A 14,980-nucleotide genomic window follows, 5' to 3' on the forward strand; every position below is an offset into this window, starting at 1 on the left:
TCAAGCCAACAATCTAGACTACTGGTTTCTAACTTGCGAGTGGTTTTAGAATTACAGGTCCCACTTGGTAGTCTCAATTCTCCAAAGAGTTGGACAACACCAACCATAGAAGTTAAATAAGGTGAATCCAATATTAGATTATTGTTGCCAAATTCAGTTGTCAACATTTGATAATCTAAGGCGCCATCAGTTTAACCTATTCAACTGATCTTAGCAGTCAGGAGAAATTGGAGCCGGCAATATTCTACGCATTATGCTTTATGGAAAGACTTGATAAAAGATCTTTGGTTTATGGGTACCTCAAAGTACCGTATGGGCTGCCAGTGAGCTAAATATTTGCTCCACTGTATTCTGGAGATGAAGACATCTAGAGTTACTTAAAATTAGTATTTTTGGATAAAATCCCTTTTTAAAAAAAAAAAAAAACCTGTGGTTTTCACTAACTAGGCTACATCAAAACACTGTCTAGAATTTACAACCTAAGAGAATCTAGGAAGGAGCACGAAACCTCAAAAAAATATTGAAATCTTAAGAATAAGATTAAAAAAACAAAACAAAATGTCAGAAGATTTCTTCCTGAGACTTGAGATCCGCCTTATCAGTAGGTCTTCTTTTTTCAATTTTCATAAGGAGGCATGTGCAATGGATAAGGAAGAACATGGGCCGGAGTCTCTTTGTAAAAAGTCAGCTCTGTATGAAATGTTCTTAAGGATCATGGTTTATCTGAAGAGGGATACTTGGAGGCTCTTGAATTTGTTTTTTGAGTTCCTCAATTGTGTTTAGCAGGGCCGATCGCTCCAGCTCTAAAGTACGGACCGACTGCTTTAATTTTACTTCATTGGTTTGTAAATTATCTACTGTGGACTCCAGAATTTGGATTCTGCCCTTGGACACCTAAAAGGAATTAAGAATAAAACATGTTGAAATAAACATTTAAATAGAACATAGTCTTTCTAATGTGAAGCTATGTGAACCTAGAAAACCTTTTAAAAAATATATATATACACAGGTAACAAATAGTCGGAACTGCGAAATACACAGTGGATCGAAAAACCTAAAAATGTGTTAAAATATTGTTCAAAAAATATTTCCAATGATACCAAACTCTCCTACCTCCATTACCTGGGGTAATTCTCATTGACAGATGGAACGGTAATCACCAAAAATCAAAATGGGTAAAAAAAATTGATCAAAGAAAATATTTCTCAGGAAATGCACACAAGATAAAAAAAAAATATGACAAATATTTCTTAAAAATCTATGCAATGATACTAAAGTCGACCCTGTATTTTAACCCCCGGGGGTGAGGTGAAAGATTACATTTTTTATGTGGAAGTTACATTCAGGGTAAACCAGGAACAAAATGGAAATACAAGTGGTGTTCTGTTCTCTTCGGCTGCTGGTGTAATGTGTGCCCCCCGCCTCCTTCGCTCTGACGATGGGGATTTTTCTTGTTACCTCCAAAGTTTTCAAATATTGAATTCTCTATATTAATGGGTATCTACCACCAGGATGCAAGACTATATGCAAATGAGCCCGATGGGCTCCAGGCTCCACAGGTGTTAATGGACAGTCTTTCATCCTGGTGGCAGATGTCCTTTAAGTGTTCAAAATGGGCAACATTGAAAACGTTTAGAAAAATATTACACATGTCCATTTTTTTTAGATTTTGGATCTAATGTGTATTCATCAAAATTTCCCTTTTTCAACACGTTCGATTTTTGGCGATTATAGTGCCATCTGTCACCAAAATTGAAAAAGACCTAGGAAAAATCAATGTAATTATTCCTGGAGAATCTAAAACTGCAATAAAAAAATGGGGTGGGGGGGGTCATATTTAACATTTGTAAGTTTCCCCACCCACAGGGGGGGCCCCCCCGAGCGTGGCATCATTGGATAGATTTTAGAAAAATAGCCGACACACATATTTTGAGTTTTTCGATCAGATGTGTATTTTGCAAGATATTCCACCATCTCTACCTTTTTGTTACACCCTGTATACTACCATTTTCTTATACAAAACTTATTTCTCAAAAGAAACTGACTACAAGCTCTTTTTTATTGGTCAACATGTATTTGGCTGGTTAGATAGAAGTAGAGAATAGATGGAGATAAAGGTCACAGGATCAGCTGGGTTGTTCGTTGCCCGTACCCATGGAGATACACAAGTCTACATGTGAGTTGTAGACACAAAATGATAGAAAAGCAATACTAAACATTTGCAAAGTCACTTAAGCCTTTTTAATTATAAATTTGGCAAATGTGTATGCAGGGTAAGTTTAGGCTATTAATATAACACAAATTTTTAATTGATATGTGGCATATACAGGCAAACACTGATGGCCAACCCAAGGATAAGCCATAAATTTAAAATCATATGATAACATGTTTAAACTATAAAATTCACAATATTTGTTTGAAAAAAAACCCAAAAACATTCATTCATCCTCTAAATTCCCTAGAAATGAGACTACACATTGAGTGATCATGTGAAGGAGTGCAAAGAAAGGACACAAACACTGATTCAGCAGGAAGCCCTGAAGAATTATAACAAAACAATCTGTATCTTTTGGTGTGTACATACCTGTAGCTCCTCCAGCAGGTCACAGTTCTGTTTGCGTAAGGTATTATTTGCCTTTTCTAACTTATTTATTCTCTGGTTGTCACTAAGAGGTGAGGAATCGATCAGTTCATCCTGTAGCACATGATATTCTACCTCGTAATCCTGCAACTGCTTTGAAATATCCATTTCGAAAACCTAGAATCCAAAAAAAAAAAAAAAAAAAAAACACATTTCTTAGGTGGGCCCCTGTACAAAATCTGTACCAAGACATATCATTTAGGACACTCTTTATATGGGTAGACATATATCATGGGCTCACTTGCTGATCGGTGGGGGTCTCAGTTAGGAGACCCCACAGATCAAGAAAACGAGGTATCCGATGGAGTCCCATGTACCTCAGTCGGACCCCTTGTCGCTCCATGAGAGAAATGGAGTAGACCCCCAGCAATCACATCACAGACACCGATCAGCAAGTTGAATTTGTGGGAAAACCTCTAAGTAACAGCCCAATGAAAGCAAAGTATGTATGGGATGCTTTGCCGGTTACTTTTACAGATGGGCAGAAGGATGACCACACTGAAAAGACAGACTAATCCTAAATCTCTCAAAGCTAGTGGTTCAGAATTGTCCTAACATAATGATGTTTTAGGATTCTGGTAAGAGCCTCCCCAGTTGGGTACAGCTTATAACAAAATTATAACTTCAAGCATGGGTAGACTGTGGTGATCTTCTTATATTTGTTATCAACTTTTAAAATTATGCTAATGAGTCACAATGGCTCTGGGGGGGTTGCCTGAGCCTGTCCAGCCTGATTTAAGAGTTGATTTTAAAAGGAAGGAGACCAAGGATAGCAAATATATAAAGATTACCAGAGCCTTGGTGTCTAGATCTAGGAGTAATGGCCCCTGGTTTATCATGCTTGATTTTGATGGTAGATTTTCTTTGAATAAAATGCAACATCAGTTTTTGGGATGATACTTTTTGCAATACTGGGAATCTATGCTGAGCCCTAATACTGTGTCCACATTCTTTCGCTAGTACTGTGCCTCCAAATATATGTAAATTTAAGTTGGCCATCCGTCAGGAGGTCCCATAGGAAGCAATGCCTCGATTACAAAAGCAAATCTATAATATTGAAGACCACATATCCTGCTTTTACCTGATTTATAGTCTTCTCCATTTGAACCAAACCCAGATTTGGCAGCGTGTTCTTTATGAATTCCACAATAGATTCAAGATTTTCTTGTTGCAAAATTAAAGGTTTGTGACTGCCCAACAAACTGAGAGCCACTTTAAAGATGACTTCTGATCCCTGAAGATAAATCATATCTACAATGAAAAGTCAAAAATATAATGAGTTTTAGGAGAATGTAACCTCAGAGGTCATACCAGCCAAGACAAAGAGATAACAAACGTCTTGTAATGACAACCCTGGAGTGCCTCGTGGCTGAGGAACAATGCGGCTATTACCAGTTCAGGTCAGATTTTTATTTTTTTCTCATGTTAAAGGGGTTGTTCGAGAGCAATAAAAAAAAATAATGAGGTGGGCGGAGGGGTTTTGGTCTGCATAAAAAAAAATAAAATAAAACATGGACGTTCCGTACCGAGGTCCCCCAGTGCCGATTGGTTTACAGGGGAACTTTAACTGCACTCCAACAGCTTCCTGGTGGCCAGGCATGCCCACCCATCTCCTGTCCCAGCGCTATATCAGGTTATGGGACAGGAGACAGGCGGGCGTGCCCATCCACTCACCCAGAAGCTGTCAGAGTGGGGCTTTCGTGACCCTGTAAACAAACAGGGACACTGCATGGAGGGACCATGGCACGGGACACCAGGAGGGATGGAGAAGGCAAGTACATGTTTATTTTTTATGCAGCCTCCTGACCACCTTGCTATTTTTTCTTGCTATCTGACAACCCCTTTAAACAGCAGAAGAGAGCACCATTAACAGTTCCCCCTTGCAATCACTGTTCAGCACCTCACCTCAGAGGATACCTCCTGAACTAAAAATAAACTATGTAAGCATGAACAGAACTGAAAGCAACAATAGAGATGAGTGGAATTTAAACTTCGGGTCCGGGGTTCCGGTGCATCCTGCGCAACCCGAACATATTGCGAATTGTCGGCCATGCAACCAACCCAGCAAATTGACTCCCCTACCTACTTGCCATGACTGTGATTGGTCAATTTGGACATGCTGGCCAATCACAGCCAAGGCTAGTAGGAAGGATACTAGATTCCCTTTATACATTTGGGCAGATTTGGATAGTTCGTTTTTAAAGTTAATGTGTGAGCATTTTCAAATAAATAATACTCCTGGAAAATCCAGAAGTGATGACTAATAGAATAGTAACTTGGCTTAAAGTTTTAATAAATTACAAATTCCAGGTAAAAGTTATTTTTTTTGGATTATAAAAATCTCTGCAATTAAATTTAGTTTAGACAATCCAGTGGTCCCAAGTCAGAGTCTATAATGAAGTAACAATGCTACCTAATGTGACAAGGTTCGGAAGTCAATAATCAAACCTTCATCTTCTGGTTATGACCTTTGTGGAAAGTTTTTGTAAGCTCCGAGGGCTATTGAGTCACATCTACTTTCTTGTATCTCAGCATAGATGTGCACTTTTACAACTATAACCATTTTTTTAGCGGTATGGTCCCGCCTTTTTCTGGAGAAGTTCTTAGGTGCTACTTCCTTATCTTGTAGCATAATCCTCAGCAAGGGAGTGCCTCTGTATTGACCACAAGAGCAGGTTTAACATACCTGTCCCGGCACACACAATACAAGTGACATACTTTAACAGGAACATTAATATTGTACTCGAGAATGTACACAACAAATCCTGTAATTGTGTAAAAACAAAAATGACTGGTTTTACAACTTTACCTTTTTATTTAACCCCCAATATCCCTCTCCTGTAGGAATTGCTCCAATTCTAAGCGCTCTTTTTTTTGCAGAACTTAAAAGAGCAGGTGATAATCGTAAACTTTTTAAATATACTTCATCGGGTAAAGCAGCTTTTTTGTGTTTCTGCTCTTTCTCCTGTAGTGAGCAGATGCAGGGGGCCAGATCTTTTAAACTGGCTGCGCCAGTTTTCTCTCTTGCTTATAAAATGTATTTAACAAGTATCTGTGCCAGTTTTGTGTCGCGGCTGCACCGTGTCCGACAAGACACAAAAAATGTGCACCTAAAAAGGACGTCTTCATCCCCTGTTGGAGTTTGTGACACAGTTAATACAGCAGCTTCACAGGATTGTGTTTCGAGCTGCACATTAACCCCCTAACGCTGAAGCCACTTTTCACCTTCCTGACACGGCCCATTTTTTAAAATCTGACATGTGCCTATTTAAGTGGTTATAACTTTGGAACGCTTTAACATATCCAGTTGATTTTGAGATTGTTTTTTCGTGACACATTGTACTTCATGCTGGTTGAGAAATTTAATCAATATATTTAGTATTTATTTATGAAATAAATGGAAATTTGGCAAAAATTTGGAAAAAAAACAATGTTTTCCAAATTCAAAATTTTCTACTTTTTGGAAAGTTGGTCATATCACTAAAATAACTTGATAACTAACATTTTCCATATGTCTGCTTTAACTTTGCATCATTTTTCAAACATCTTTTCCTTTATTTTGGATGTTAGGAGGCTTATAACTTTAGGTGCAATTTTTCAGATTTTCACGAAAATCATCAAAACCTACTTTTTGAGGGTCAATTTAGTTAGAAGTGACTTTATAAGGCCCACATAACAGAAAACCCCCACAAATGAGACAATTTTAGAAACTACACCCCTCAAAATATTCAAAACAACTTTTGGGAATTTTGTTAACCCTATGAGCGTTTCATGAGGGTGAAAGATAAATGAAAGTGAAATTAGAGAAATGTAATTTTATCTTACTATAGATTCATTGAACACTAAAATTTGCACCTTCACAATGGGTTAAAAAGGAACTTGCATTTTACAATGTTGAGGGCAATTCCTCCTGAGTATGCCAATACCCATTTTGTCACTGTACCCTGATGTATGGGCACAGGGGGGCACTTGGAATGGAAAGAGCGTTGTTTCGTTTTTGAAGGGCAAATATGGCTGAAAAAGTTTTCATGTGTCAGGATGCATTTGGAGAGCCATAATGGTACCAAAACAGAGGAAAGCCCAAAAAATAGACACCATTTTGGAAAGTACTCCCCTTGGAGAGTTTAGCAACGTGTAATTTGTGTATTTTCCCCAACAGGTGTTTGATTCAATTAGGCCCCAAAAGGGAAAAAAGGTGAAAATGTTCTCAAAAAAGTCACTTATACCCCAAATTTTTGTAAGCCACAAGGGGTAAAAGATGAAACAACCCCATAAATGTGTAAAACTATTTCTCCTAAGCACAGAACTGCACCACTTTTGCATATAAAGTGTTGTATGGGTACACAGTAGGGCTCAGAAGGGAAAGAGGGGCTTTGGCCTTTTAGAAGCCAGATTTGGCAATCATCCTTTACATGTGTCAGGATGCATTTCGAGAGCCCTAGTGGTACCAAAACAGAGGGGAACCCCAACAAGTGTCACCATTTTGGAAAGTGCACCCTTTGGAGAATTCAGCAAGGTGTAATATATGTATTTTCCCCTACAGGTGTTTGCTTCAATTAGGTCCCTAAAAGGAAAAAGATGAACATTTTCCCAAAAAAGTCACTTTTACGGCTAATTTTTGTATCCCATAAGGCATTAAAGATGAAACAACCCCAAAAAATGTGTACTAGCATTTCTCCCGAGTATAAAATTGCCCCACACATGCAAATAAAATGTTGTATGGGTACGCAGTGAAGCTCAGAAGGGAAAGAGGGGCGTTGGCCTTTTAGAAGCTAAATTTGACAGACATCCTTTACATATGTCAGGATGCATTTAGTGTCACCATTTTGGAAAGCACACCCCTTAGAGAATTTTGCAATGTGTAATATATGTATTTGCCCCTACAGGTGAATGATCCAATTAGGCCCTAATCATTAAAAAGGTGAAAATTTTCCTATAAATGTCACTTTACCCCTAATTTATGAAAGCTACAAAGGATAATATATTAAATAACCCCAAAAAAAGTGTAAAACTATTTCTCCCGAGTGTAGAAGTACCCCAAATGTGCATATAAAATGCTTTATGGGCGCACAGTAGAGGAAAAGAGGAATGTTTGTCTTTTAGAGGCCAAATTTGCAAGAAATCCTTCACATGTGTCGGGATACATTTGGAGAGCCGTAGTGGTACCAAAACAGAGGAAAACACAAAAAGTGACCCTAATTGTTGTATGTATACCCCTTGGGGAATATAGCAAGGTGTAATATGTGGTGTAGTGTAATGAGCATTTTGAACATACAGGTGGTTTCCAAATATGATGTGCAATGGAGTCCAAGATGGAAATTGCAATTATTTCTGGAAAGTTCAGTGCCCGTTTTGTGGCGCCCCTTATGAAATAATGGAGGGGTATAGGGAGCAACGGGACATAACAGTTGTGAATTAATTTCGGTAAAATGAATAATTGTAACAACAGGTTGGGCGTGAATTGTGAATGTGTTGCGTATAAGGAGGTAGAATATACCAAGGGACCAACTAAACTTTTGTCACTCTGGAGTTGTCGCAGGTCTCTTAGTAGTATGTAGTGTCCATCTCCTCTTTTGGAACAGACTCTTTATTGAGTCCTACCTTTAGAAGCAGCAGAATTCACCGGGAAAATGCTGTCCTGGCAAAACACAGGAACATCTAAACCAGAGGTACTGGGGCCCCGGTCCTTCTTGTCCCAATATTAGTTTCCTAATATCTTCCTCTTGAAAACGGAGAAATGATACGGCAGGACGTGCACATTGGAACAGCTCGTAAGAGTTGTACAGCGTAATCTGTACAATGTGCACGGCCAGCACTTTTGTACCATATCTTCGTTTTAGTAGGGAAATTATCGCCAAGTGTTGCTCTTATTCACCCTAGCGATGCCCATTGTGACGAATATTGCTGCTTTTGGTTGGACCAAATCGACCAGCCAATAGCGGCAAGCATGGACAGAGGGGGGCAACAAAACCCCTCTGGACCGCAAGGCAAAATTGGTGGCTGTCAGGAACAGCCGCCACCCTGCCCCAATCACCGTGTCTACAGACATGGTGACCGTTATTACTGACGTCATAAGTAAATTCGCTGCTATTGGCTAGTCTGAATTGATGAGCCAATAGCAGCGATAATAAACTGGAGGTGTGTGGGGGGGACGTAACCCTTCTGTTCCATGGGGCAGGATGGATGGCTGTCAGGAACAGCCGCCGTCTTACCGGTGTTGGAAAGTCACTACCCGCCGCACCGTTCTATAACAACGCTCGTTGGGAATAGGCTATACAATCTTTATTTATTTTTTAAGCAATTTAGACAAATAAGGGATTATTTTTTGCGAGACGAGATGCACTGTAAAAAAACCTTTATTTTAGTGGGTTTTAACTTATTGAAGCAATTTTATTAACTTTTTACATGTGGAGGAAAATAAAATCATCAATTCTTGTTTTGGATTTTTAGCATTTTTTTGGGGGGGGGTGTTCACTGTAGCATAACAATAATATATTATCTTCATTCTATGGATCACTACGATTACGGTGATACCTCATTTATATAGATTTATATTTGTCCAATTTTATTGAAGGAAAACTGGAATAGAAAAAATTGCATTTGTTTTATTATTGCCATTTTTATAGCGGCATAACTATAGTATTTTTTGGTTTATGGAGCTGGTTGTAAGCTTATTTTTTGCATGACAAGTTGCTCTTTTTATTGGTATCATTTTGGTGCTTGTAACTTTTTCGGATCACTTTTTAGAACATTTTTTGTAAAGCAATTTGATAAAAAGTTTCAGTTTTTGGGGTCCAATTATGATTAGGATTTATTGTACAGATTGTTACGGACGCAGCGATACCAAATAAGTGGGTTTTTTTGTGATTTAGTGTTTTTTATACTTTATTACTTGTGTACAGGGAAATGTGGTGTTTGGGGGAACTTTCACTTTCTTTTATTATTTATTTTTATTGTAAAAAACCTTTATTTTTTTTTATAGTTACTGCCATCTAAGCTTGAACAAGTGATCTTCTGATCACTCGTTCAAGCTTTTTTACAGGTTACACAGTGCAATACAGATGTATTGCACTGTATAATGTAAGACACTGAGCATGCTGCGCAACATCTGCGGTTTCCGGAGGAAGATCTCGCAGCCCTGATCGCGGGTGTTAGAGGCAGGTGTCACCTATAATATATAGCAGATACCCGCAGCTTCTGGCGCCGGCTCCGTTCAGGAGCCGGCGCCAGAAGCTTGACGTAATAGTACTGCATTTTGCGGGAACGCACCTCCCGCGATGCAGTACTATTACGTCAAATGTTGGGAAGGGGTTAAAAAAGGGGCACCAAAAAAAAAAAAAAAAAAAATTTCCCGATCAGTGCAGGACGTGCCAGAATTCAATAATCTGAGGCACATTGCACACCTAGAAGATAAATTTGGTACTGCAGGTGTTGATAAGCCTCTGAGGCCCACTTTAGACAGATAAGGAGGCTAATCATTAAATCTTTCTACACATAGATAATATTTCCCTTGAAGATTCATAGAGGAGGGGAATAGACTATCTATGGTCTTTTTACGGTCAGTAAAAAGATAAGTGATTTATCAGGCTCTTATCACTCAGCTGTCAATGAATACTGGTGAGAAACTGCTTGAATAGGGAAGAAAGGCAGGGGACAAAGAGGGACACGGGTACACATTTATTACAGTACGCCTTACTATTAAAATCTGCAGTACCGATTGATAAAATTTTGGTGAAAGTTAAAGTTGTCAAGATTCATATATCAAAAAACTATCTGTTCCTGCCTTTATATTTTTGCAATAATGTTGGCATCAGTAACCTAAACTAAATCTATAATCTGCCAATGAACCATTGTTCTCCACTACTCTAAATCACTTGCTTACATACACTACTCCTGTCCAGCACTTTTCTAGAACTCCCTGCTTCATGCCACCCGCCTGTCTCCAAGCCTGTATTCCTTTAAATCCACCTTTTCAGAAAAGTGTATAAACTGGCTTCAATTTCCACAAAACTACTGGTGAAATACCACCTCCTTACAAGGAAACAGCTTTCTAACCTCGACTTTCCAACAGCATATACCCAATAGATTATAAGGTAGTTTATGTAGGGTTATAATTGAGTTCAGTCTTTGGATTCTGTCCCATTGTTCAAGTTCTATGAACATTACATCTATTTAAAAAAAAAAAGTTTAAGGAAGATTTATTTCTACTTCTTAGTACTCAGAATTTACAAAACACAGGGACACTTGTAATAACAGCCAACAAAATCAACCTCGTGTGTCCATAAACCTCTCCCAATGCCAAGACTTTTCCATCCTTCCCTAATAACAAACAAATGCTGTGAATGCTCTGCTAACGGACTGCTCAATGGAAAACACTGAGGGAGCAGATATAACCCCGAGGCTATTACTCATTAATAGTAACTATAGGGAATACCAAAATTAATCTACCAAGACGACTTGGGCTGCTATAGGCTACGATTCATCAAATAAAATTAATAAGTGGGATATACAATACTTGTGAATCAACCATAGACAAGAGTGGAGATCAATTATTCTGCAACTGAACGCTCTACATCATCAAATAAATTTGCTCATAATTACATTGACCATGGAACAGGTACCACTATTTTACCTCTGGATTAATGTTTTTAAAGGACATCTTCCATCAAATAACCCAAAAATATTTATGGATTGTTAATCCTATATATTGTAAAAAAAAAGTCTTGGTTGGTTAAGGAACTTGCCACCTCCTAAGGGAGGTTCATATAACCCCCTGCGGCTGGAAAGTTCTAGGAGGGGCCAGTCTAGAGAGAAGGTCTTCCTGTGAGTGCTGAGGGACAGCACACATCTCAGCACATGGTCTGCAGGATTTACCAAAGCCTGCCTTGGAGCACTGCTATAGCAGTTCCTCATCTCTCCAACCTGAAGATACCTAAACTGTGAGCAACATTTGCCAAACACAATCCAACCAGTAACTTTGGGCCAGTTGAACTGTTATCTTGGCCTGTTGCCTTAGACAGGGGATGTGATCCTTTTTTTCACAGAACATGGCAAAGTGTGCTCCCTGAAAGCCACATACTAGAGCCTCCGCTCTACCATCTACCCAGGGATCCTTACATCTATACATAGGGAGTGTCCCATGGAGAACGGTTTCCATTCATCAGTGTCATTCATTGAAGCAAATATACTCCTTCAGGATTCTCCTGATTCATCTTTAGCGTTTACAGTTAGGTCTCTCTTACATTACCGCTTGTTAAGACTAGTTTTTACCTTGACTATGCTCTAGAGCAGTGGTGGCGAACCTATGGCACTGGTGCCAGAGATGGCACTCGGAGGCATCTCTGTGGGCACACGGGCTGTCTACCAGGCACAGAGTTTGCCAGACATGGCATCTTCCTGCAGTCTCAGACAGTCCAGGTAGTGCCCTGCTATATTAGTGACCCATCCTGTGCTGCTTGGTCCTGTCCGAAGAGTGAGAAGCTGTCGGATTGGAGCCCAAAGATTCTGGTAGCAATAAGTTTGTTACTGCCTAAATTGCAGTGTTGGCACTTTGGGAAAAGCTAATGGTTTTTGGGTCTCATTTTGGGCACTTGATCTCTAAAAGGTTCGCCATCACTGCTCTAGAGGACTGTGGTATAGGACAACCATTGGGCAAAGCCTTCATTGTTTTATTATTTTAGAAAGACCTGGAGATTTAGGATAACTGCACATACAATAGTTGTAGCAAGTTAGCCACTAAAGATTTTCCTGGTGGCCAAATCTTTGTGATGTACATTATGATAATGCATGAGTTTTACCAAACCTACATAAAAAAAAACACAACATACATTGACCTGATTTGCTTTTTAACCTTCATTTGTAAAAAATAAGTGACATTCTGGAAGCAATACTGCAATAAAGTCACCCTACTTATTCATGCAGAAATTCAGCACTAGAGTGGTCCTATGGGAGTGTACCCAAAAGACACCATATTTATGACAGAAAAGTCAACAGTGAACTGATTTTGGCGAAAGCAACCACCTATCTCATGTATATGGGTGCATTTTGACTCTCCCCAGGCAAATGACGTGGAGTATATACCGTATGTGTATACATAAGTCAAGTTTGGAGCTAGGGATCGTTAATAGTACATTACATCTATACCATTTCTAACACCTCAAAGTCTACTAATCCATATTAATCTCCTCCATTGTTAACATTTTCTAGAATTGTTATTCAAGCGATCCCCACACGTTCCTTTAAACCCGCATAAACAATTAGAAGTGTTTCCAAAATGAAACATTTGTTATTCTAGGAGCACATCCATAAACGGGATAGAAAGACAAAACCACTGCGGGGATTACACATCGCCTCCAAAGTTTAACTGCTCAACGTATTAAACCAAAAATGAACAGAGGATTTTACCTCGCACATTTCGCATGTTTAAAGTTAAAAAAATTGCTTAAAATAAATACCATATATACACTTGAGTATAAGCTGACTTGAGTATAAGCCGGGGTACCTAATTTTGCCACAAAAAAACTGGGAAAACTTATTAACTCAAGTATAAACCTAGGGTGGAAAATGCAGCAACTACTCTAATAAAAAATGTCCAGTAGCAGCCTCCCCTCATCAAGAAAAAAAAAAAAAAAAAAAAAAGCCAGCAGAGACCTTTTCATATAAAATAATAAAACTTAGTACTTACCTCTAGCACTAATTTCGGCTCATCTTCTATGCTCATCTCACGTCACAGTGTGTGCACCCAGGCTTAGAGCACAGACGTGCCTCTGCCTGCACTGCCGGGAGAAGATGAGCCGGAGGAGAAGAGGACAAACTTACCTTCTACGGTAATATACACACACACATATACCAGAATGCATTGCAAGGTAAATGCATTCTTCTTCTTTAGAAAGTAATGGTATATCATTAAGTTGTGCAACTGGTCCAGAAAAATCACCTGCATCCCACCAATGCATGTCCCCCTATCCCTTTCAAATTTCAGAGGTCCCAAGCAATTATATGGGTTGTATTGTGGAAATATCACGGCATAAACACACACATATACCTCTTCCATTAATAGGAACCATATCTAGGATCTAAATCTTCCAGACATCTACTGCTGTGACAGGATGATGTTCACTAAATGAACTGTAAACTGGTCACATATACAAATCTGTAGCTCACAAACAAATACATATAAGTGGTTTGTTTTTTCACCCAGTCTTCACCCATCAATTTATTATTCCCATGTCAAATTCTGTCTCATCTTTCATCGCCATGTCTGAGAAGAATATAACACATGTGCTGCCTTCAAAGCTTACCAAAGACTCGGGCAACAAAACCAAGAGGGAACTGAGATGCAAACATTGTGAGAAACCAGGGGGCGGCGTACAGACTAGGCCCAATCTCATACTCTTCGAGGTGGTTGTACAAGTCTCGGTGGTAGTCGTGAAGCAATCGAGATAGTTGGTACATTTGGATCTATATGAAAGATAGGAAGAGAGAGGTTAAATTACAGGTCACAAGATATTTTCCTACAACAAAAACTGAATTGTGTTGCGTTAATAGTCTCAGGGGGCTTTGCTAAGGGAACCTGTCATAATCTTTAGCAAGTCAATCAACACTACTGCACAACTTCAACACATTCAGAAAGAAAATATAACCGAGCAAAACAAAATTATACATCCAAACATGAAAGCGCATGGTGTCCCATAAGTCTCGTTACGGTAAGAGGTTGACCATATACACAGTCATGTTCCCTGACCCGATGGATGGACAGAATTACTGGGATGTTGATCAGGGCTTTCCATGAACAACCTGATGGATTTTAGCAAAATAGGAACAGGACAACTTAATCCCATTGTTAGAGTTAAAAGGGAACCTGCCATCAGAAATTGACCTAATAAACCACTACCAGTATGTTGTCAAGCAGCTGAACACCTTCCAGAACATGTTTCTTTCATGAACCAGTGTGGTGGCATCACCCAGAAAATCTACTTTGAAGTGAGATGCAAATAAAGTCAAGGAGGTGGAGATTTTAACACTGAAATAAAGCTCTCTCTTCCTCAGAAAGGCGCTTCATTGTAATTAATGGTCCTGCATCGAGAGACATCACTAACCAGATCTCTTGAAGTCCAATGCATGATGTCAATCACAGAGGAGGAGGCGTTCAGAGCTCCTCACCTTGACTTCAATGTTAAAATCTCCGCCTCCTTGACTTTACACAACCAATTTACTTATCACTTCAAAAGTTGTTTTTCTGGATGATGCCACCACACAGGACCATGAAAAGATGTTACGCTGCTTGACAATATTCTGGTAGTGGTTTATTAGGCCAGTTGCTGTTGAACAGGTTCTCTT

The 14,980-nt window shown here is 39.1% G+C and overlaps 1 protein-coding gene across 8 annotated transcripts in view; it reads right to left on the reverse strand.

Annotated features, from left to right (window-relative positions):
- Positions 1–414: 414 nt before the first annotated feature.
- TBC1D1 (TBC1 domain family member 1) overlaps positions 415–14,980 on the reverse strand; it is a 117,170-nt gene continuing 102,604 nt past the window's right edge. For all 8 annotated transcript variants that reach the window (XM_072125801.1, XM_072125818.1, XM_072125809.1 and 5 more), the window contains 4 exons: positions 13,942–14,101; positions 3,723–3,892; positions 2,585–2,758; positions 415–894 (listed from right to left, as the gene is read on the reverse strand). In XM_072125801.1, the coding sequence (XP_071981902.1) occupies positions 706–894; positions 2,585–2,758; positions 3,723–3,892; positions 13,942–14,101 (693 nt within the window). In that variant the 3' untranslated portion in view covers positions 415–705. The remainder of the gene's footprint in view (positions 895–2,584; positions 2,759–3,722; positions 3,893–13,941; positions 14,102–14,980) is intronic.

This window comes from Engystomops pustulosus, chromosome 1 (genome assembly GCF_040894005.1).
Source record: "Engystomops pustulosus chromosome 1, aEngPut4.maternal, whole genome shotgun sequence".
In the NCBI taxonomy this organism is placed as follows: Eukaryota; Metazoa; Chordata; class Amphibia; order Anura; family Leptodactylidae; genus Engystomops; species Engystomops pustulosus.